This window comes from Melopsittacus undulatus, chromosome 5, assembly GCF_012275295.1.
Source record: "Melopsittacus undulatus isolate bMelUnd1 chromosome 5, bMelUnd1.mat.Z, whole genome shotgun sequence".
NCBI lineage: Eukaryota > Metazoa > Chordata > Aves > Psittaciformes > Psittaculidae > Melopsittacus > Melopsittacus undulatus.
In genome coordinates, this window is record NC_047531.1 from 186,260 (window position 1) to 207,092 (window position 20,833).

The 20,833-nt window shown below is 54.4% G+C and overlaps 1 protein-coding gene across 1 annotated transcript in view; it reads right to left on the reverse strand.

Annotated features, from left to right (window-relative positions):
- Positions 1-5,633: 5,633 nt before the first annotated feature.
- The window catches only part of SHANK3 (SH3 and multiple ankyrin repeat domains 3), a 288,859-nt gene continuing 273,659 nt past the window's right edge, over positions 5,634-20,833 (reverse strand). Inside the window, exon 21 of the mRNA XM_034063065.1 lies at positions 5,634-7,123. Within this exon, the coding sequence (XP_033918956.1) occupies positions 6,580-7,123 (544 nt within the window). The 3' untranslated portion in view covers positions 5,634-6,579. The remainder of the gene's footprint in view (positions 7,124-20,833) is intronic.

Below are 20,833 nucleotides of genomic sequence, written 5' to 3' on the forward strand. Positions count from 1 at the left end.
CATGCTGGTGGTGATGGTGGTGAAGGTGCCGGTGCCACTGCAGTGGCAGTGTTGCTGGGCACAGAGATGGCAGTGCCAGGCTTGAGGATGGCATGGGGGCTGCCGGGCTTCAGAGGATTGGTGTGGGGATGTTACACCTGAACTCCTTCATTGGAGCCCTAATTCCTGTTCTTAAATGTTCAAATGGAATTCACAGAACCCCAGACTGGTTTGTGTTGGAAGGGACCTTAAAGCTCCTCCAGCTCCAACCCCTGCCACGGGCAGGGACCCCTTCCACTGGAGCAGCTGCTCCAAGCCCCTGTGTCCAACCTGGCCTTGAGCACTGCCAGGGATGGGGCAGCCACAGCTTCTCTGGGCACCCTGTGCCAGCGCCTCAGCACCCTCCCAGGGAACAGCTTCTGCCTCAGAGCTCAGCTCAGTCTCCCCTCTCTTGGGCAGGTTCAAGCCATTCCCCTTGGCCTGTCCCTACATCCCTTGTCCCAAGCCCCTCTCCAGCTTTTCTGCAGCCCCTTTAGGCACTGGAGCTGCTCTCAGGTCTCCCCTTCTCTTGTCCAGGCTGCCCCAGCCCAGCTCTCTCACCTGGCTCCAGAGCAGAGCTGCTCCAGCCCTCGCAGCAGCTCCATGGCCTCCTCTGGCCTCGCTCCAACAGCTCCAGGTCCCCCTTGTGCTGGAGCACCTCTTCCTCCCTCAGACACTGTTTTCCCCAAGGCAAACATGGTGTCTGGGTTCACTTGCAGCTATCAGCACTGAGGCTTCATGAGCTTCCCTCAGCTCTTGGCACTTGGCTCCACAGTGCCACACAGACGGGGCCCTGGCGCTGACTGCCAGGCAGTGGGTGGCCACTGTCCCCAGGGGTTCTGGGGTGCCATGGGTGTAATGGAGCCTGTGAGACTGCAGCCCCTGCATGATCCCCAGGCCACCACGGCTCTGATGATCACTTGTCCGGTGGTGCCCATGCATCTGTCATGGCAGGGTGCAGAGGGTCCCTGGATGGCAGCCCTGGTCTGGGGGCTGCTGGAGCTGATAGACACAGAACAACACGGAGCTTTCTTATAAATTTATTACATAATAATAATTAATAATAATATAATATAAGAAACATAGATCTCTGTGGGGTATGTGTATCACAACGTCAAGGGCGGGAGGTGAATGGCCACACCTCCATGACTCCGGAGAAGGAGAAAACTCCTCCGAAAGATCCATACAAAATAAGGGTGAAGTCAAACTGACCCTGTAAAATTAAAAACAGAACAAAACCCACAGGTGAGTCCGTCAGGGTGAGAAACAAGAGTGTGGATGCTCGAGCCATGTGTGTGCGGCCGCACGCGGGCGTGCGAGCGCGGGAGCCGGTGTGTGCACATGCAGTGAGGGTGAGTGCGCCCGGGTGACACATGCATGCGGCAGTGAGCGCTGCCCACGGGCGAACCGGAGGGAGGAGAACCGCGGACGGACGGAAAACCGCGGGAGGGAGGATGGAAAACTGCGGGAGGAGGATGGAAAACTGTGGGGGGAAGGATGGAAAACTGCAGGAGGAGGATGGAAAACTGTGGGGGGAAGGATGGAAAACCGCAGGAGGAAGGATGGAAAACTGCAGGAGGAAGGATGGAAAACCGCAGGAGGAAGGATGGAAAACCGCAGGAGGAAGGATGGAAAACCGCGCCGCACTTTGTCACTGGATGGAGATGGGGTTCAGCTGGCGAAGCTCCTCACCACCAGGAACAAAGTGCGCTGGGTTTTGGTTTCTCTTCTTTTACAGTCAGAATTACAGACAGGAGCTGATGGAGAACAGGGTTGGTGACAGCGTTAGTCTGGACAAAGGAAAAATACCAATAACTGTTAAAAAAACCCCCTTCAAAGCCCCCCCAAAAAGAGTGGATCCCTTTTTACAGAAGATAACCCAAGTCATTGAGAAGCCATGAGAATCACAGTAACCGCAGCGCGGTCAGTCCCGGTGCACCGGGACAGCGTGGCCGAGGGCCGCAGGCTCGTGGGGTTGGTTCCTCGCCCGCTCCCGCTCTGCCTTCTCCTGGATGGCTTTTCCAAATGAAATGTTTCACTGGGTCTGGAGATGTTTGGAGCGGAGATGCCAATGAGGCCTAGATACAGAGCTGGGAAGTGGTATCTACACAGGGAAATCCGCTTTGCTTCAGCCAAGAAAACCAAAGTAAATCAGCAGGAGCTGTGTTAGCAGGGGCAGGATTCTGCTGGGGGGTGAGAATGGCCATGGGAGAAGATCTTGGCCTTTGGCCATTGGGCAACCCAGGCTCCAAAGGCCACTGGGCCACCCAAGGTCCGAAAGCCACTGGGCAACCCTGTAACCCCCGTAAAGGCACTGCGCTGCAGGGGCGAGTGACCTGACCATGGGTGCTGCAGGTGTGTGGGACATGGCCACCCCTGAGCCGGTGGTGTGGAGGAGCGTGGACTCGGGGTGCAGAGATGGGCACAGGATGGGGACCCCGGTGCTGCTTGGGGATGATGCCATCACCAGCACCCCGAGCCCACGGTTATCTGGCTCTGCCATGGGTGCAGGGGACACGGGGAAGGTGCAGTGCTGGTGGGAGGGTGATGAAGCTGATGATGCTGGTGTAGGGTGAGCAGGTTCGCGGCAGCCCCAGCAGCCCCTGGGCAGTGTGGTTGGAAGTCGCCTTCTTTTGTGTGAAGCCTGACTGGGACGAGCCGTGGTGTCCCTCGGAGCCGAGGGAACACGCAGTGTTTGCCAACACAGGTACGGCTGCAGCTGCTTGGTGATGGAAGCTGGGGTGCACACGGGGCAGCATAGCCACTGACTCTGCCGTGGCAGAGGGTGCATCCACCATTTCCAGCCCTTGCAAGGAGGATCGGGGCAGCAGAGGGGATCAGGGAGGGGGAGAAGGAGGAAGAGGAGGAGGAGGAGGAAGAGGAGGGCTCCTAAGAAATGGCAAGAAGGCGTCCAGCTTTCCTGGTCCCAGACCGAACTTTCTGCAGAACAGTTGCACTCTGCAGACTTCTGACCTCTTGCAGTAAGAGGCGGGTGCAGGAGGGTCTCTCTTGGTAGCCCCCAAAACAGCTGCTGAAGGGGCCAAGACCCTGGTTCACCCAGCGGGGACCCGCTGGGCAGCCTGCACTCAGGCTCACACCATCACTTCCACCACCAGTGCTGCCAGGAGTGAGGGTCGTGCTGAGGGGCCACAGTGGCTCCTCAGGGCAGCACCCAGCAAAGCCTCCCACCATCCCAAGGGGACACGTGGGGCAGATAGGCTGCGGGGCTGCACTGGGACACGAGGACCTCCAAGGTGTCCAAGGGACACCAGGGTCTCTGAGGCTGCTGGGGTCTCCGTTACCTGCAGGTGAGGTGGGTGAAGAGCCAGCAGTGTGATGGGAATGAAGCAGAGCAGTGAGGAGGTGACAGGCAGCAGTGGGACAAGCCGGCCAGGTGGGCAGGGGTGAGCCATAGGCAGTGCAGAGGCTTGGCCATTGGGCATGCAGAGGCTGCAGCCAGAGTGGGGTCAGCACAGGCTCTGCAAGCATGCAGTGGCCACGGCCATCGTCAGGCAGGGATGCAGAGGCAGGTGCTGGTATCCTGGAATGTGCTGGTGCTGCTTTGCCAGGCAGGAAGCTGGAGAAGCTGCATCAGCCAGGACAGCCGAGCTCCGGTTGTAGGGAACAAGCGGCGAGTTCAGTTCACAGCCAGGGGATATGGGAGCAGCGGCTGCAGAGGGGGCAGCGGTAGGTGAGCAGCAACTGAGCTGTCAGCATGGAATGTGTGTGGGAGCGTGCAGGACCATGCCAACAAACCCTTGTGACTGCAGAGTGCCTGGTGATGCCAAGCGCAGGCAAAGGAGCTGGAGCACTGCAGGGTGGGAAGTGGGTGCATGTGGCTGCGCGTCCTGCTGTGCACATACCTGCACATGCTGCTGCACATGCTGCTGGGCGCAGGCAAGGCATGCAGGGCTGGTGGAGGGGATTCAAGGCGTGAAAGCAGCAGGTACGAAGAGGATGGAGGTGGGAGCTGCGCAGGAGGGATGAAGGTACCAGCTATGAGGAAGGTGCATGGCAGGGCCCAGAGGGGTGACAGGAGAGGGTGCGGTGCACAGTCGGCAGAGGGGTGATGAGCTGGGCAGGGAGGTGGAGGTGCAGGACTGGGTCTGCCATGTCCTGTCCTGCTCTGGGTCACGCAGGGCAGTGGTGACACTGCCAGACTGGGGTGCAATGGGCACATCAGGTAACATGAGTGAAGGGGTTGGGCAGACGCGGTGGCTGCTGTTGCCATTTGGGCGCCTCTTGGCTCACCGGGTGCCCGGCCTTGAGGCCCGGCATGCCCTGGGGCTTAGACTGAGCTGTTTGATCGCCAGTCCAGCTCCGAGCCGCTCTCACCCTCCCCAGGCTGCCAGATGGCAACTGGGGAGGTGGAGAGGCCTCGAACCCCCAGGTCCGGTGGCTTCTGGAGAGTTCTGGATGGAGCCAGTTGGGCACACACCCAGGAGGAGTTCAGGGAAAAGGTGATGGCACCAGAGCACTCCAGGATCCATCCCAAGGAGGGTCTGGTGCACTGGCACCAGTCAGGACCCATCCCAGGGAGGGACTGGTGCACTGGAGGGGCTGCCACCCCCACCCTGGCCCTTTTCCCTGGCTGAAGGTTGTACAGGTTTGGAAATGTGTGAGGGTCAGAAGGAACCTCCTTGTCCTTCCCTCTAGCACCAGAAGAATTAATGCCTTTGTGGGGGACTCGGCTTTTTGGGAACACCAGTCACCAAGCTCCAGAGCTGGCAAGGCGAGCCCTGGTCAGCCCTAGGGGCTGACACAGCGAGGAGGGGGCACGTGGGGCACCAGGCACCACACCGGGGACAGGGATGACACCACTGCCAGTGCCGTGGCTGGACAGGATCACCCTGGGTCCTCCAAACACCTGGAAGACAGAGCATCCCCTGCCAAGCCTCGCTTGACCCGGTGCCCCCATGGCCATGGCACCACCGGCCCACGGTGCCTCCAGCCTGGTCCTTGGACCCCCACGGCAGCTCCAGAGGAGCAGCCCTAGGGCACCATGGGCTGGTGGTGGATGACTGAGCGTGATGGTGGCGATGGCCAAGGGAGCCGCTGCCCCGTCTCTGCCTTGGCAGGGGTGGAAGACGCGGCGTGTCCCAAAAACCCGAGTTTTGTGTTTGTGGATCATTAAAATCCTGTGTCCGGAAGGAGCTGCTGGGGGCGGATTTTGTTTCTTTTCTTTTGTAAAAATACTTTGAACATTCATTCAGTCGCTAAAAACCGGCGGTGCCGCGGGCGCCCCGAGGGCTGCGGGCACCGCTCCCCAGCATCCCAACGTTACAGATAGAGAATTAGGAAAATTATAACAAAATCAGGTGGCTCTAAGTATAGATATAGATATATAGATATTTGTTCTCTCTTTTCAAATATATAGCTGATTAAAAAGATGCAAAATAAGGATGACTAGGATGGAGTGGGAATCCTGTAGTTCAGTATCATCTCTTGTAGGTCATCAGCTGCTCTCTATATAACTGCATGGAGATTAAATATTATCCATCAACGTGTCCCCCTTGGAAACACAGACCCCAAACCAAGAGGAAATAAAACATCTCCCTCCCCCCACCCCCCTACTGAAGGTTGGCAAAGCATATTCTGCTGGATTCCCCACCAGCCTCCCTCCGCCATCCCCAAACATGCTTCTATCCATGCGGTTTCAGTCCCCCTCTCAGCAGGGCACCCGAGGGAACCGGCAGAGCAGCAGCACAGAGTCCAGGGCCAGGACCTCTTGGGTGCGGATCACCCCTTGGGCTGCTCCTGGTGTGCCTTGGCACAGGAGGGAGCAGGTCTGGGTGTCACCATAGGCATCCACCCAGCCACCAAGACCTCTCCACAATGGAGCCCTTCTCATCAGCAGCACCAGTGGGATGATCCAGCTCAACCAGATGCCTCAGACCCCAGTGGGGACTGGGGACACCACTGCAGCCATGGTGCCTCCAGCCTGCTCTGCTGAGCCAGCACTGCCTGCAGCCCCTGCCCTGCTGTGCCAGCTTGGAGCAGCTTGGGGTCTCCATAGGCCACCCCGAGCTGTCCAAGACATGGCACAGCAGTACGCACTGTGCACTCACCGCCCTGCCGTACCCCAGCCTGCCTGTCACACCGGGCAACGCAGCCAGCACTGGGCCTCCACCAGAGCCTTGTCCCTAAGCCGGGACTGGCTCCTCATGGTGCCACCGGCCTGGCCCCACTGCCCACCCCGACCGGGTGCTGCCTCGTGGCCATGTGGGGCCAGGCTCAGCAGCACACGGTGCTCGGCCGCGCTGGCCCCAGCGACGCCCGCAGGGAAGAGCACACCAAGCGATATACAGGACAGACTGTCTGGGAGGAACAAAACGAGGATGTATTTCATGCAACATTCCTTGTCCTGAAGGCGTCGCTGGGGCCGAGCGGGGACCGGCGTGTGCGGCACACCGGGGCGGTGTGGGAGTGGGTGGGAGCCTGTAGGCTCCGCACCCGTCAGTGCAGTGCTCAGAGTAGAAAGAGAATCAAAGTGGGTTTTATTAGTCTAGTAGAAACCCCCCCCCCGGCGGCTCTGGAAGAGGCCAGCGCTGCCGGGGACGGTCAGCTGTCTACGAGCTGCTTGAGTGCTCGCTCAATGTTCATGCGGTGCCCGACCCGGGTCACCCCCAACTCCACAAAGTCCTCCTTGGTGAGGGCAGGCAGGTGCGTGCCCTCTATCTCATGGTCCTCAAACTTGTCTCGGTGCTCCACCAGATTGATACTTTCCAGCCAGTCCCCGACGTCGTACTTGTTCCAGAGGTGGAGGGGTTTCTGCATGAAGGGCCGAGGCGGGTGCAGGGTGTGCAGGGGTGGCCCTGGCGAGGGGGACGGGGATGGGGAGCGGCTCCGGGCGCTCACACTCCTCACCACAAAGCGCACCTCCTTGGGCTCGTGTGGGATGGAGAGGCTGGAGGATTTGAGGATGGTGGGAGGGGTCAGACCGTAGGGCCGGACGGTGCTGAGGGGCTCTGTCCGATCCAGAGCCGGCTTCACGGGGCTGGGGGTACGTCGGGTTACGGGGTAGCGACTGCCAGGTCGGACTGTGTAGGTGGTCCCGGAGCTCCGCTGGGAAATGGTGCTGAGTTCTCCTAAACTACTGAAAAGTCTGCAGAAAGAATGGTACAGCGAGAGAGAGGAGAGAGCAGAGGGCAGGGGTGAGGCCGAGGTCCCGACACAGGAGCACACACACACAGTATACACGGGGCAGGCTGGGGATGGGGGTACGGGGGCTCTGCAGCACTCGGGGGACATGGCAAGGTGCACTCCAGCCAAGACGTCCTTGCCAGCCCTGCCAGGGCTCTCCTGGAGCGGGTAGAAGAGGTTCCAGCCATCATCTCCAGTACCTTCAGTTCCTGGCCAAACCTGCCCTAACTGCCACGGCCCCAGAGCCCATTGAGACCCACTGGAGAGGAGCATGGCCACACACAAACACTGGCTGCAGCCTAGGAACATGTACCTTGCCCTGTCCCTGCTGGGCAGCAAGAAGCTGTGGAGGAGCTGCACCAAAGCACACTGGCCCCAGCTCCCACCAGGGACCCCCATCTCCCCTCATGCTAATGCACCATCAGCATACTCAGGTCCTGCCCCAGACCTGGAGCAAAACTGTGCTCCTGAGCACACAGCCCCTTCCTGGGACAAGAGAGAACCTTCTGGCACGTTCCCTGTGTGTCTAACCTGTCCCTTGGTCTCTGGCTGTCAGCAGAACCCTAAAGATGGATTGAGCATCTTGGTGCAGGGTTGGTGCCTGCTTCTGTCTGGTCAATTGGTGTTGCTGCCCCATCCCTGGCAGTGCTCAAGGCCAGACTGGACACAGGGGCTTGGAGCAGCTGCTCCAGTAGAAGGGTTCCCTGCCTGTGGCATGGGTTGGAGCTGGAGGAGCTTTAAGGTCCCTTCTAACCCAAACCAGCCTTACTATGGTAAGTAGGGAGGAAAGGGAGGAAGGCCCTACTGCTTCAGGGTTGTGCAGCCCAAGAGGCATCACTGGGATTGGGCTGGTTGTCTCTTCACAACCACTCATCTGGGTCAATCAATGTCACTCTGCTCATCCTCCAAACTAATTGATCAAATACAAGTCCTGCAGCCCCCTGGCTCCAGGACAGGATGTTGGTTACCAAGCACAGGGTCCCCTGGGCTGCCTGTATGGTACCCTCATCAGTACCCTGGCTCCCCGCCACCCTCCAAGCTCTGCTCTCCCTTCTCAGGCCCTTCCTGGAACAGATGGACACTCTGGAAACCTGCTGCTGGCAACAAGAGTCCAAGGGTTACAGTTAACAGCACACACCCAAGTGATGCCACACCATACAAGATCCACACTTCTGGAGGTGAACAAGCACTCGTGATTTTCAAGAGATGGCTCCCACAGGATGAGCTGAACGTGAACTTGAACATAAGGTTCTGTTTGTAGTCTGTGGGCTCAAGTGCACTTTCTCTTACTTATTTCCCTGCCACCCTGGCAGAGAAAGCAAGTGGGTTATCAAGTAGCATGACGGTGAATTGCATTTGGGAAGGGGAAGAGCTGAATGACCCTGAGGGCTGTGGCTCAAGAACAGAACAAGAATTGACAGTACAAAGTACGGATCAGAGGCTGGCAAAGGATCTTCTGGAAGAGACGAAGACAAAGCTCTGGGTCTGCTCACGGACCCCAAGAGCGAGTGGCTGGGAGGCACTAGCTTGGCCATAGAAGGGCAGACCAAACACTGCCAAATCTAACGAGGGTTCCTTACAGATGTACAGACACTGCTACACTTCATTCTGAGCAGTTCTGGTCACTTATGTCAGAGAAAGGTCAATGGGAACAGGAACGGCTGCAGGCACAGCAGCTGGTGTGCCAAAGCCTTGTTGAACCTCTGCAGGCTGGGACAGAGGAAGTGCTGTTGGAAGCTGTGAAGGAAGAAGAGAGATGTAGCCAGGGGGTACCAAGCCCAAGACCTACAGCAGTCTCACATGAGCTTGCTCCTCACCGCAGGGTGGATGTTCAAAGGCTGTTGGCATCATGGGACTTGTCAGTGGTGATGCTGGTCCCACAGAGACCCAAGTCTCATGCAAATTGTGCTGCAGGGCCTTCCTGGTTCTTTTTCGTTTGGTGGTTTCCAGGGCCTGGAAATGGGCTATTCCTGCTCTTGGGAAATGGGGTGGCTGGAACCACATGTGAGAAATCAGCTTCCAGGGCTGAGTGTCCTCACAGTAATGAGGCAGATGTCACAGCAGACCCTTCTGGGCATGGCTGGTCAGTGGATGTAACCTGTAGGTCTGTTCTCTGCAGAGCACTGGATTGGTCACTGTGGTGCACAGTTGGCAAGGTACCGTTGGCTCTCAACACCTTCAGTGGTGCAGTTCTGCCAACCATGCATTATTCTGCAGACAGTCTCTGGTGTCCTGTCCAGCTCTAGATGCTGACTTCATTATGAGCCATCAGCCCAATTAGTCAGACACAGGCACTTCATCCTGCTCGGAAGCCAGGCCAGTTTTTCTGGATGTGAACCCTTCTGAAGACTCGCACATTATCCACAGCAATGAGATCTGCTTAGAGGGTTTTCCTGGATCACTGCTCTTCTCCATTGCAGGTTCACCGAACCACAGAATCACAGGTTGAAGGGACCTCAAGGATCATCTGGTCCAACCCTTCCATTCAAAGCATGACCTAGACCAGATGTCCCAGGTTAGTGTTGGTTTATCATGTACTTTGCCCAAGGAATGCACACTGATGGAGACATACATGAGCCAGCAGCAGCCAAGCTGAAGCCAAGTGCTGCTACCTCTCAGGATGTTTCTATTGGTGACTTAACCTTTGTCAGGTCTCTTGAACATGGTGGTGTTGCCCACTTCTCCTTTAGGCAACATCAAGTCAATGTAACTGGGGAGCTTAACAAGAAAATTAAGAGAAGGCACAGAGGAGACTTTTTAACAGTCTTCCAATACCTAAAGGGGGCTAACAAGAAACATGGAGAGGGGCTTGGGACAAGGGCCTGTAGGGACAGGACAAAGGGGAATGGCTTGAACCTGCCCAAGGGGAGACTGAGCTGAGCTCTGAGGCAGAAGCTGTTCCCTGGGAGGGTGCTGAGGCGCTGGCACAGGGTGCCCAGAGAAGCTGTGGCTGCCCCATCCCTGGCAGTGCTCAAGGCCAGGTTGGACACAGGGGCTTGGAGCAGCTGCTCCAGTGGAAGGGGTTGGAGCTGGATGGGCTTTAAGGTCTCTTAAAACATAACCAGCCTGGGATCTTATGAAATGCTTCATACACTTCCCACTTCTGGAGGTGCTCCAGCTGGGCCTTAGAACACCAGTAACCCTGCGACAGTGGGACTGCTGGTTGCCACCAGTTCTGAGTTGGGATGTGGCAGCTCTCATCACCACTGTAGGACTGCCTGTAAGCTTGTCTTCTCTGAACACACAAAATCCAGGCTCTGGCAGCTCTGGGCCCCTGTTTCACAGAGCTTGGTCTTGCAGGGTGTCAGCACCAGCAGTACTGGATTGATTCTTCAGTGTATGTAGGAAAATGACTCTCCTGAGACAGAGAAGCCAAGGCCTGACTTGTGCACAACAGCACATGGGTGGAACCAACTGGAATCAGCAAAAGGGGAGAATAGGTTCCATGGGAAGCAGTATCGCAAGCAAAGACACACCAGCTTGATGTAAGTTCTAAGCACAGAAAGAGATCTGTAGGACAGATAATTAAGCCTTCTGGGAACACTTTTACTGACAGGCTTAAAAAACAGATTCCTTGAATGAGTCATTAATAGATAAGGATTTTTCCTTTGAACTCCTTCAGTCTGAATGTCTTCAGGAGTAACAAAGGCAAGGGCAGGTCCAGCCGCAGAGGGAACATGCTCCTCATTACTCCAAAGAGAAATGCTTTGCTTTTGCTCAGTGAAGTCTTCTGTGCTCTTGGCTTCCAGGCGTGCTCATCCCGGCCCTCAGAAGCATCTCCATTGCTTTTCATTAGAAGTGTGTGAAGGACTCGCCTCCTGTTATGAACAGCTGCTGCCTGCTGATGAGTGAGACATGAGACTGCTCTTGAGGACCTCCACTAGAGCTTGGCACACCCAAAGCCTCCAGTGCAGAGCTCGGCCTATCTGTGACCAGGCTGTGCTTTAGGGATAGGCTGGGGACCGATCCTCTCTTTGCTTGAAATGCAGATGGACACTTGGAGGCTCCCTGCCTAGAACAGTGCATGCCCAGGTGACATGAAACCACTATAGTTCCCGTTTTGAAAGGATTTTGACTTCCAGAATCGCCTGAGAACTGTCCCTGAAAAGGAAGGACAGGGGAGAGGAGTGCAGGAAGAAGAGGAAGTCTCTGAACAGTGCACAGAACAAGACCAGAAGAACTCGTGCTACATGTCACTGTGGACATTAACACAACTGCCAACCAGGACAAACTCACTGGCATGAGCTGGATGCTCTCACAGGCTGCTCTGCAAGTGAGAATGGTGTCAGGGAAGCAGCTCCCATGCTTGCCCATGCCCTGGCACCTGCTGACAGGCTCCATTCATATGAGTTTTCTCTTGTTGGCCAGCAGGTCGAAGGAGGGGACTGGATGAGCATTAAGGTCCCTTTCCAACCCAAACCATTCCATGATACGATTCCATGATTCTATGGGATTGATGGGCTGGTCTCAGGCAACATTTGCCAACCTGCTGCTCTTCTGTAAATGCTGAATTTTGGCAAGAAATCTGTTCCTGGCTTGCAGCTAAAGAACCCAATGAGAGGATAAGCTTATCCCAATAAAGAGAGCCCACAGGGAGAGGGGTGCCCAGCTGTGCATGAGGCTTATCTGAAGAACTGATGAGAACACAGTTTTTTGCTGAAGGTGGTCTAGTTTCCTTCTGTCGTTTGTTCCCCAGGACTCTGCTTGTGCAGCCAGCACTTTCATTAGGGAAGATAAACCTGGCACTCCTGAGTTCTCCTCTTTCACAGTAGAAAAACAAAGGAATGCTGCGAGGGAACAACTGCAACCTGACGCAGACAAGTGGGGTTAATTGTACCCAATGTACTCTCCCTCCTGAGGGGAAGGCAGAAACTCCACCTGTGTTTGGAGGGCTGATGAAGCTGAAGAAGCTTTGGAAGAGTTTATCTTCAGATGAACAAAAGAATGAGTAAACCAGGAGAAAACTGCTGAATTTTGTACCTCTCAGGGCTGCCACAGTTCTGTATGCAGTATCTTGAGCAGAAATAAATGCAAACAGGGGTGCTGGAGCTCAGAGTCTTTTCATCAGTTCTCCAGGATAAAGGGGAGGACCTTAAAAAGGCTAGGTGGGTTTGCCAGCTTAATAAATGGTAAGAAGGGTGGTGCCATAGTCAGAGGTTTGGGTATTTAGAACATGGGACTCGATGTGGGAGGCCAAGTCTACTGGAGGCTCGTGGAGCTGTCTGACAATGAAGGGGAAGAAGAGCAGTTTTGGTAGGAGGTTTGTCAGGCTGGTTAAGAAAGCTTTAAACTAAATGTGTTGGAGGAGGGGGGCACCATTCCATCCCAACACACCCAGGCAGTTGCCAGCACCTATAACAAATGCTTGGAGCAATGTAAAGATATTCCAGCCTCTCCAGCCAATGAGCTGGCTTCATGTGGAGCTTGGCTCAGATGCCTCTGTACAAACATCCATAGCATGGGGAATGAACAAGAGGAATTAGAGATGTGTGCACGTCTACAGGGCTATGATATAATAGGCATCACAGAAACACGGTGGGATGGCTCCTGTGACTGGAGTGCTGGAATGGAAGGTTACAGGCTCTTTAGAAAAGACAGACCTGGCAGGTAGGGAGAGGGGAGTTTCCCTTTATGTTAGGGATAGGCTGGAGAGTATGGAACTCTGTCTGGGGACAGCTGAGCAGTCAACAGAGAGTTTGTGGGTCAGGGTTAAAGGGAGAACAGCTATGGGGGACATTAGTGTGGGGATCTGTTACAGAAAGCTTGATCAAGAGGACTCTGTGGATGAAGCGCTCTATAGACAAATAGGAAATGCCTCAAGCTGGCAGGCCCTTGTCCTCATGGGGGACATCAACCACCCTGATACCTGCTGGAGCGATGGTACAGCCCGGCACAAGTAATCCAGGATGTTTCTCGATTGTGTGGAAGACAACTTCCTTCTGTAAGTAATAGAGGAGCTGACGAGGAGACGTGCCCTGCTTGACCTCGTGCTCACCAACAGGGAAGGGCTTGTTGGAAATGTGATGCTCCAGGGCAGCCCTGTTTGCAGCGATCATGAGATAGTCAAGTTCGAGATCCTCAGGACAGTGAGAAGAGTGTGCAGTAAGCTCACTGCCCTGGACATCAAAAGAGCAGACTTTGGGCTCTTTAGGAACCTGCTTAGCAAGGTTCCATGGGATATAGCCCTAGAGGGCAGGGGGGCACAAGACTGTTGATTGATATTCAAGGATCACCTGCTACAAGCTCAGGAATGTTGCATCCTGACTACAAGGAAGTGCAGGGCCAGGAGACCTCCTTGGATGGATAAGGAGCCACTGAGGAAACTTCAAGGGGAAAAAAAGGCTTATAAAGGGTGGAAGCAAGTACAGGTGGCCTGGGAAGAATACAGGGATGCTGTCCAGGAAGCTGGGACCAGGTTAGGAAAGCTAAGGCCCACTTAGAATTAAACTTGTCTAGGGATGTTAAAGATAACAAGAAGGGATTCTATAGGTACATTGCAAATAAAAGACAGACTAGGGACAATGTGGGCCCCCTCTGGAAGCTATCAGGAGAATTGGCTGCACAGGATTTGGAGAAGGCTGAGGTTCTTAAGGACTTCTTTGACTCAGTCTTCACTGGCAAAGGCTCTGACTGCAGCACTCAAGTCTTGGAAGGCAGACACAAGGACTGTGAGAATGAAGACCTTGGGCCCACTGTAGGAGAGGATCTGGTTCGAGACCATCTTAAGAACCTGAATGCTCCATCCCTGGCAGTGTTCAAGGCCAGGTTGGATGAAGCCTTGGGTGATATGGTTTAGTGTGAGGTGTTTCTGCCCATGGCAGGGGGGTTGGAACTGGATGATCTTAAGGTCCTTTCCAACCCGAACTATTCTATGATTCTATGAAAACCTATGGGCAGCACTTATGATCATAGAATCTTAAAATCGTAGAATGGTTTGGATTGGAAGGGACCTTAAAGCTCATCTAGTTCCAACCTCGTGCCATGACCAGGGACACCTTCCACTAGAGCAGGTTGCTCACCAGACTGGTCTGTTCCCTTCAGGAGGATGGCCAGTGAAAGTGCCAAGAGATCGAGGGGATCATCCGTTAACCAGGTGTTTGGGAAAGCTGTCCCTATGGCACAAGTCAGGGAAGCTTCCAGACTCCTGTGGTGCAGTGGCAAAGGGGAGCTGTGAGGTGCCTGGGCAGGAGCAACTATGGGGGTATTTGCAGGGGATTTGCCTTGTGCTGGTCCTCCAGCAAAGCTGCACCTTGCCACCCAGAGCAAAGTGGCCACATAACACCACAGCAGCTCCTGTTTGGAAGAGGACCAGGGAATGAGGTGCAGCCTACACCAGGCCCTGGGCACATGATGGAGCAAATAATTCTAACAGACATGCCTAAACATACCAAGGGTGAGAAAGCAACTATGGTAGTGAGGCTTTAGAGAGTGGAAATCTTGCCTGGCTAACCCAGCAGCCTTCTGCCACCAAATGACAGTTGGTGGGTGAGGGATGAGCAATGGGCTTTCTTTATCTTCACCTAGCAAGGCTTTCAAAAGCATCTTCCATAGCATTCTTATTGACAAACTGGTGAAGCATGCGCAGGACAAGTGGAAGGTTAGGTTGATCAGGAACTGGCTGAAATGGTAGGATCCAAGGGCTGTGGTCAGCAGCACAAAGTCCAGCTGGAGACTGTTGACTTGTGGGTTACACACCCCCCTGGGTTGGTACTGGGGCCAATATCTCTTAATGTCTTCATTAAATCTCTGGATGATGCGCAGAGAGTATCCTCAACAAACAGAGATGACACTGATTGTGTGCGGATGATACAAAATGAGAAGCTGTGGCTGCCCTGTCCCTGGCAGTGCTCAAGGCCAGGTTGGATGGGGCTTGGAGCAACCTGCTCTAGTGGAAGGTGTCCCTGCCCTGCACATGCAGCTGGATCAGCTATAAGGTCCCTTCCAACCCAAACCAGTCTGGAATTCTCTGGTGCACATGCAGCAAGCAAACAGCAACTATTCCTGCAGCACCATCAGTGCCTGCCAGCTGCACCACTGCAGTACTAGCTTTCACTCCTCATTGCCTGTGGTGCACTGGAGTCATTTGAAGCACAGCCAACATCAGATGGGCACAGTTCATGGGGACTGTGCTCTCTGACCTGCAGAATCAGCTTCTGCCCTCAACTGCCCATATTTTTACTTAAGCACTGAACCTTCCCTGCTCTCATGCAGGTCACTCATTGAGTTTGGCTGGTTTCCCTCCAGCTCTTCACTGTCCTCTCTAAGTTCAGGATCCCCCAGAACTTCACGTTTTCTGCACATCAAAGATTCTCATTAATCATTATGGTTTTCATACAATTAATAAATTTATTAAATGAAATGGGACCCTACTACAGAATACCTGCTCCTGTTAACCCTTCTCCACAATAAACACTGATAAGCTACTTCCCCTCTTCACACTGCCTGCCCCAGGTGGCCTTCCTGATGAAAATGATGTGTGGAACACACACAGATGCCCTGAGCTAAGTTCCATTTCGGAGCATGGTGTGTTCTGCTCAGGTCTCATCACAGTGTCCAGTTACTGTGAGACAACAAACCAGGACCAACCTACTTGTAATTTTTTGTCTGGTTTGGGGAAAGCAAAGGAACCCAAAGTGCTCCTTGCACCTCACTGGAGGTGCTGGGCTGCTGTGTAGGCAGCACACAAAGACTTCAGTGCCCAGATGAGTGCAGATGTGCCAGGACTGAAGAGGTGGAAGATATTCAGGGCATTGAAACCCTCCCGGCCTGAAGTGATTTTTCACAATGAGAACAATGAGTACAACCAGGCACTGGAACCATCTCCCAGGGATGTGGTGACTCCCCAGTGTTGAACACTGTTAAGACTGGCTGGACAGAGTGCTCGGACATTCAGTCTAGGTCATGCTTTGCCCAGAAAGGTTGGACCAGATGATCCCCAACCTGGGATGATTCAATGATGCTGTGTGTGTACTACTGACACATCACTGCACCAGGGACCTGTTACAGCCACTGCCTCCCACACCTAAGTCTCACAATGGTACAAAGTGAACTTTCTCTTTTTGCAGAAAAAAGGAGGGGTGAGGTTTTAGTTTCTACATCTAAGTAAAGTCCTTCCACATCTCCTGAGCCTGCTCAGGATCTGAATCCCTTTTGCCTATTGCAAGAGCAGATGAGGGAAGAAGTCCTTAAGCTAGAACAGATTCAGCATCTTCCTTGACATGGGGATGACAAAGAGAATGGAAAGCTGATTCCCATAGCTTAATGAGCACATGAACACATGTAACAAACAGCAGTGTGACCAAACCAGCTCTGTACTGCTGCTCTGATGTTAAGCAAGAGACCCTCATTGAACACAAGGTCTTAATAAATCCTAATGCTACATCATGGAGGACTGGCAAAGTTTGTAGATCACACTTCAGACTGCAGGATAGGAGCTCAGTGATGTGGCCAGAAGCTCCATGATCACAGGGTCTACAAAGTGGGAAGATGCTTTACAGTAGACAATTGCTGTTCAGTTTGGTCTAACATATGAAGATGCTTAAGCCATGGTTTCCTATATGCCATGGCACAGGATGGTAACTCCACTCTGAGCAGGCGTTCTGGCTGGAGGCAGCCTGAGTGTGTGTGTCCTGGCATGGAGGGGGAAGACTGGGGCTAGGGACGCACAGGAACACCAACCATGAGACACTCTGTGTGGTCCCACAGGGATGGGGAAATGAATAAACCCATGAAGAAGAAGGCAAGCTGACATGAATGAGAAATACAGCACACAAAAAAGCAGACCTGACTGAAGGAACAGCAAAAGAGGCATCCACCATGTTAGACAGGGCTTGGAGCAACCTGGTCTAGTGGAAGGGGGCTAGAACTGTAGGAGCTTTAAGTTCCTTTCCAACCAAAACCATTCTGTGATTCCAAGATTCCAGCTCTGGATGCCCTCAAAGAGCACTCAGCTCTCGGTGCACCTCTGGGAGGTGCCTGAAAAGACAGTCAGGAGGGTTTGAAGCTCTTCTCTGACCCACGAACATCTCAGACTGAGGGGGTGGAAGCTGTGCTGAGGTTAACCCATGACTGTCTGAATTCCTATCTGATCATTTTAAGCAGAGTACGAAATTCCATTCCAGAAAGCTCTAGTGGTTGCCACAGTTTTACCTCACTGTGGGAGGACAAAGCTGAAGCCAAGGGCAAGATCCTACCCCTAGGTCAGGGCAATCCCCAGCACAAACATAGGATGTGCAGAGACTGGATGGAGCAGCCTAAGGAGAAGAACCTGGAGGTGATGGGTGAGGAGCAGCTCCCCATGACCCGGCTTCAGTGTGTACTTTAGCCCAGAACCCCCCATGTGCTGGGCTGCACCCCCAGAGCATGAGCAGCAGCTCAGGGAGGGGATCCTGCCCCTCTGCTGTGCTCTGGGGAGACCTAAGAGCAGCTCCAGTGCCTAAAGGGGCTGCAGGAAAGCTGGAGAGGGGCTTGGGACAAGGGATGTAGGGACAGGCCAAGGGGAATGGCTTGAACCTGCCCAAGAGAGGGGAGACTGAGCTGAGCTCTGAGGCACAAGCTGTTCCCTGTGAGGGTGCTGAGGCGCTGGCACAGGGTGCCCAGAGAAGCTGTGGCTGCCCCATCCCTGGCAGTGCTCAAGGCCAGGTTGGACACAGGGGCTTGGAGCAGCTGCTCCAGTGGAAGGGGTCCCTGCCCGTGGCAGGGGTTGGAGCTGGAGGAGCTTTAAGGTCCCTTCCAACCCAAACCACTCTGTGATACTATGACCCTTCTCCCACCACCCCTGACTGTGGGCTCTGCACAGGCCACGTGCTGCCCTGGGGACACCACTGCTGCACTGCATTAAGGTGCACATGGGAAAAAGGCTTCATGTGGCCTGCATGACATTTACTACGAGTGCTGTAAGAAGAGGAGAGCAGCAGGTGCTGTTTAAGAAACCCTGGGATGTCCTCTTGCAGCACTGGAACCCTGGAATGGTCACCTGAGACTGGGGCAGTGCAGAGGCACTGTGGTTAGACATGGATTCAGTGGAGGTGCTTCGCTGCTTTCCTTCAGTCTGTGCATCTCACCCACAACTAAACCCTGCGGCAGGGTTATGGGTTTGAGTGCCAGAAGTGGGCTGAGTGTGGGGCCAAGCACCACTCACTGAAGCTTGTGGCCAAGCCCTGGAGCTGGAGCTCTGCTCCAGGGCTGGAGGTTTATGTTCCAGGTGAGACACTATATTGCAGGGAGGACGCTCTCAGCATGCAGGGACCCCCGGGCCCTTTGTGCAGCTGATGAGAGGGAGCTGGACCATGGGATGGCACAGAAAACTGATCTATTGGATCTGAACGCATCTAATGATGTACAGAACTAAACCCATGCTGCAAGCAGCAGCAAGCCCATGTGCACTGGAACTGATGGTGAGTTAAGCATTGCTGTAGAACTCAGTGTTGGCTTGAGTGCCCAGGAAAGGCACAGGGTAAGTACCAGGCTCGTTTATAGGCAAAGAAATGCAAAAACCTCTGCTAAGGATATATCAAAGGTGCTCAGCTAAGCAGGAACCTGGGAAAGCTATGTGGATTGTGCAGAACAAGGGCCATTGCTGATCTTTTTGGATCAAGACAGAAGCTAACACCAGCCCTAGAGCTATCGCTGTACCCTATAGCCTAACCTAAACCCTAACCCTATGCCCTAACCCTAATCATATAAGCTAATGCTAACCCCAGCCGTAACCCTATAACCTAACCCTAAACCTAAGAGCTGACCCTGTAGCCTAACCTAAATCCTAACCCTACAACCTAACCCTAACCTTATACCCTATACCCTATACCCTAACTCTAAGCCTACCCTTATACCCTAACCTTATACCCTAACCTCAGCCTCAGATGTAACCCTACATTCTAATCCTCATCCTAATCTTAACTTTTCCCCTGACCCAAGATCTCCCCAGGCATGAATGGGAATGGTACTGCTGGTGCTGTGGGCAGGGTGGGGACAAGCAGCCATCGCAGCACCCTGAGAAAGGCATGGGGAACAGCCACTGCAGCACCCTGAGCAGGGCATAGGGCTGCAGCACACAGCACTGAGCACAGCCTGTCTGCAGGCTCAGGGCAGGGTGGCTGCAGGGATGTGGAACAATGTCCAAAGCTTTCAGACCAACAGGGCTGTCCAGCAGAGAGGAAACATCAGCTGACAGTCATGGTCAGTCAGACAGTGCTGGATGGGACCAGGCACTGCTATTGTCTGAAACGCTGGCGCAGCGACTGGGGAAGAGCCCAGTCAGCCGACATCCCCACATGCTTTCTGACCCACTGGTGCTGCCACTGGGGCTGCCTGGCAGTGTCCCAACAATGTGGGGCCAGAAGATGGACTGGGCAGACTAAATTCACCCTGTCCCACACCAGGCAGCCAAAGCTGAGGGATGAGCCACATGCCTGTAGTGCTAACACTGGCAGTAGATCTCCCCTGGGTGCAACCCCAAACACTCAGACACTGTGACACCAGCAACAGGACTGAATGCATGAAGACATGGGCATATGCAGTGACATGAGGACCTTCCCACCCCTGGCCACACACAAACAAAGCAGGATCTGCTGTGCAGGACTCAAGGCACAAGCCTCTCCACCCAGCTCTGGCCAGACCTACAGACTACAAGCTTTTGCTTCACCAGAAGGTCCGAGGTGGGACAGATGGCTTCTGAGTATCCCACAGCTCTGCTTAACCCAGTGTGTGATAGAGCCTGGAGCAGAGCTGATCCCTGGGGAAGGCATCTATGTGGGGAAGGCATCTATGTGGGGAAGGCATCTATGTGGGGAAGGACAGAGGCCGCTCTGCCCTCGAGGCTGGCCCTGTTCCGCTTGGCAATGGGAGGTAGACTTGGAAATATAGCACTTGGCAGAAAATGGCAAGTAAAATCAAAGGGGAGACTGCCCAGAACCCTGCGTGGGCTCTGGGGTTTTGTTCACACAGATGTAGGGGGCTACTTTCACACACACTACAGGTAAGAAAACTAGGACAGACAGACAGACAGACACGGAAGCAGCACAACCAAGAGCACACAGTGGCCATGCACACTGGGGAAATTCACCTCCGGGGAGGGAGAAGGGTCCTGACACCCATCCCAAATGACCTCATGCCAACAGGAACAGCGTCTTGCTCCTGGTGGGTGCACATGGTCATCAGCCATGGGCTTGTGAAGGTACTCCAGCAGCACTGGTAGCCACTGAGACCTGCTGGGGACACGGCCAAGGAGCAATGCCAGCAAGGAAAGGGGACCTGCTGGGGTCATGGCCAGCGAGAAGTCCTTCATTAACCACTTTGGGATAAGGGGGACATGTGAGGGGGCAGTTTCCTGTATCCTGATGTCCCTACAGATAACCACTTATTGCTTAAGATTGTGCCAACAGTGACTTCCTTGGGGATATCCTAAGTCACCTTCTGTGTGTCACCAGGCTGGAGCTCCCATGGTCATGGCATGCCGGTGGCAGGCAGCAGTGCTGTGCTGGTCCCTTCCAGCCCCACTCCTAATGGTGAGCAGGACCCAGCCAGGGACAGCAGCGTGACCACAGGGGGCAGGAGCGTTAGAACTGCCTTCTCTGCCCCATGGGATGCTGGCTCCAGAGAGGTGACTGAGGGACACACCATGACTGGGGAGCGGTGAATGGGCAGGAAAGGGGAGCCTTGTGTACTGGGGGGA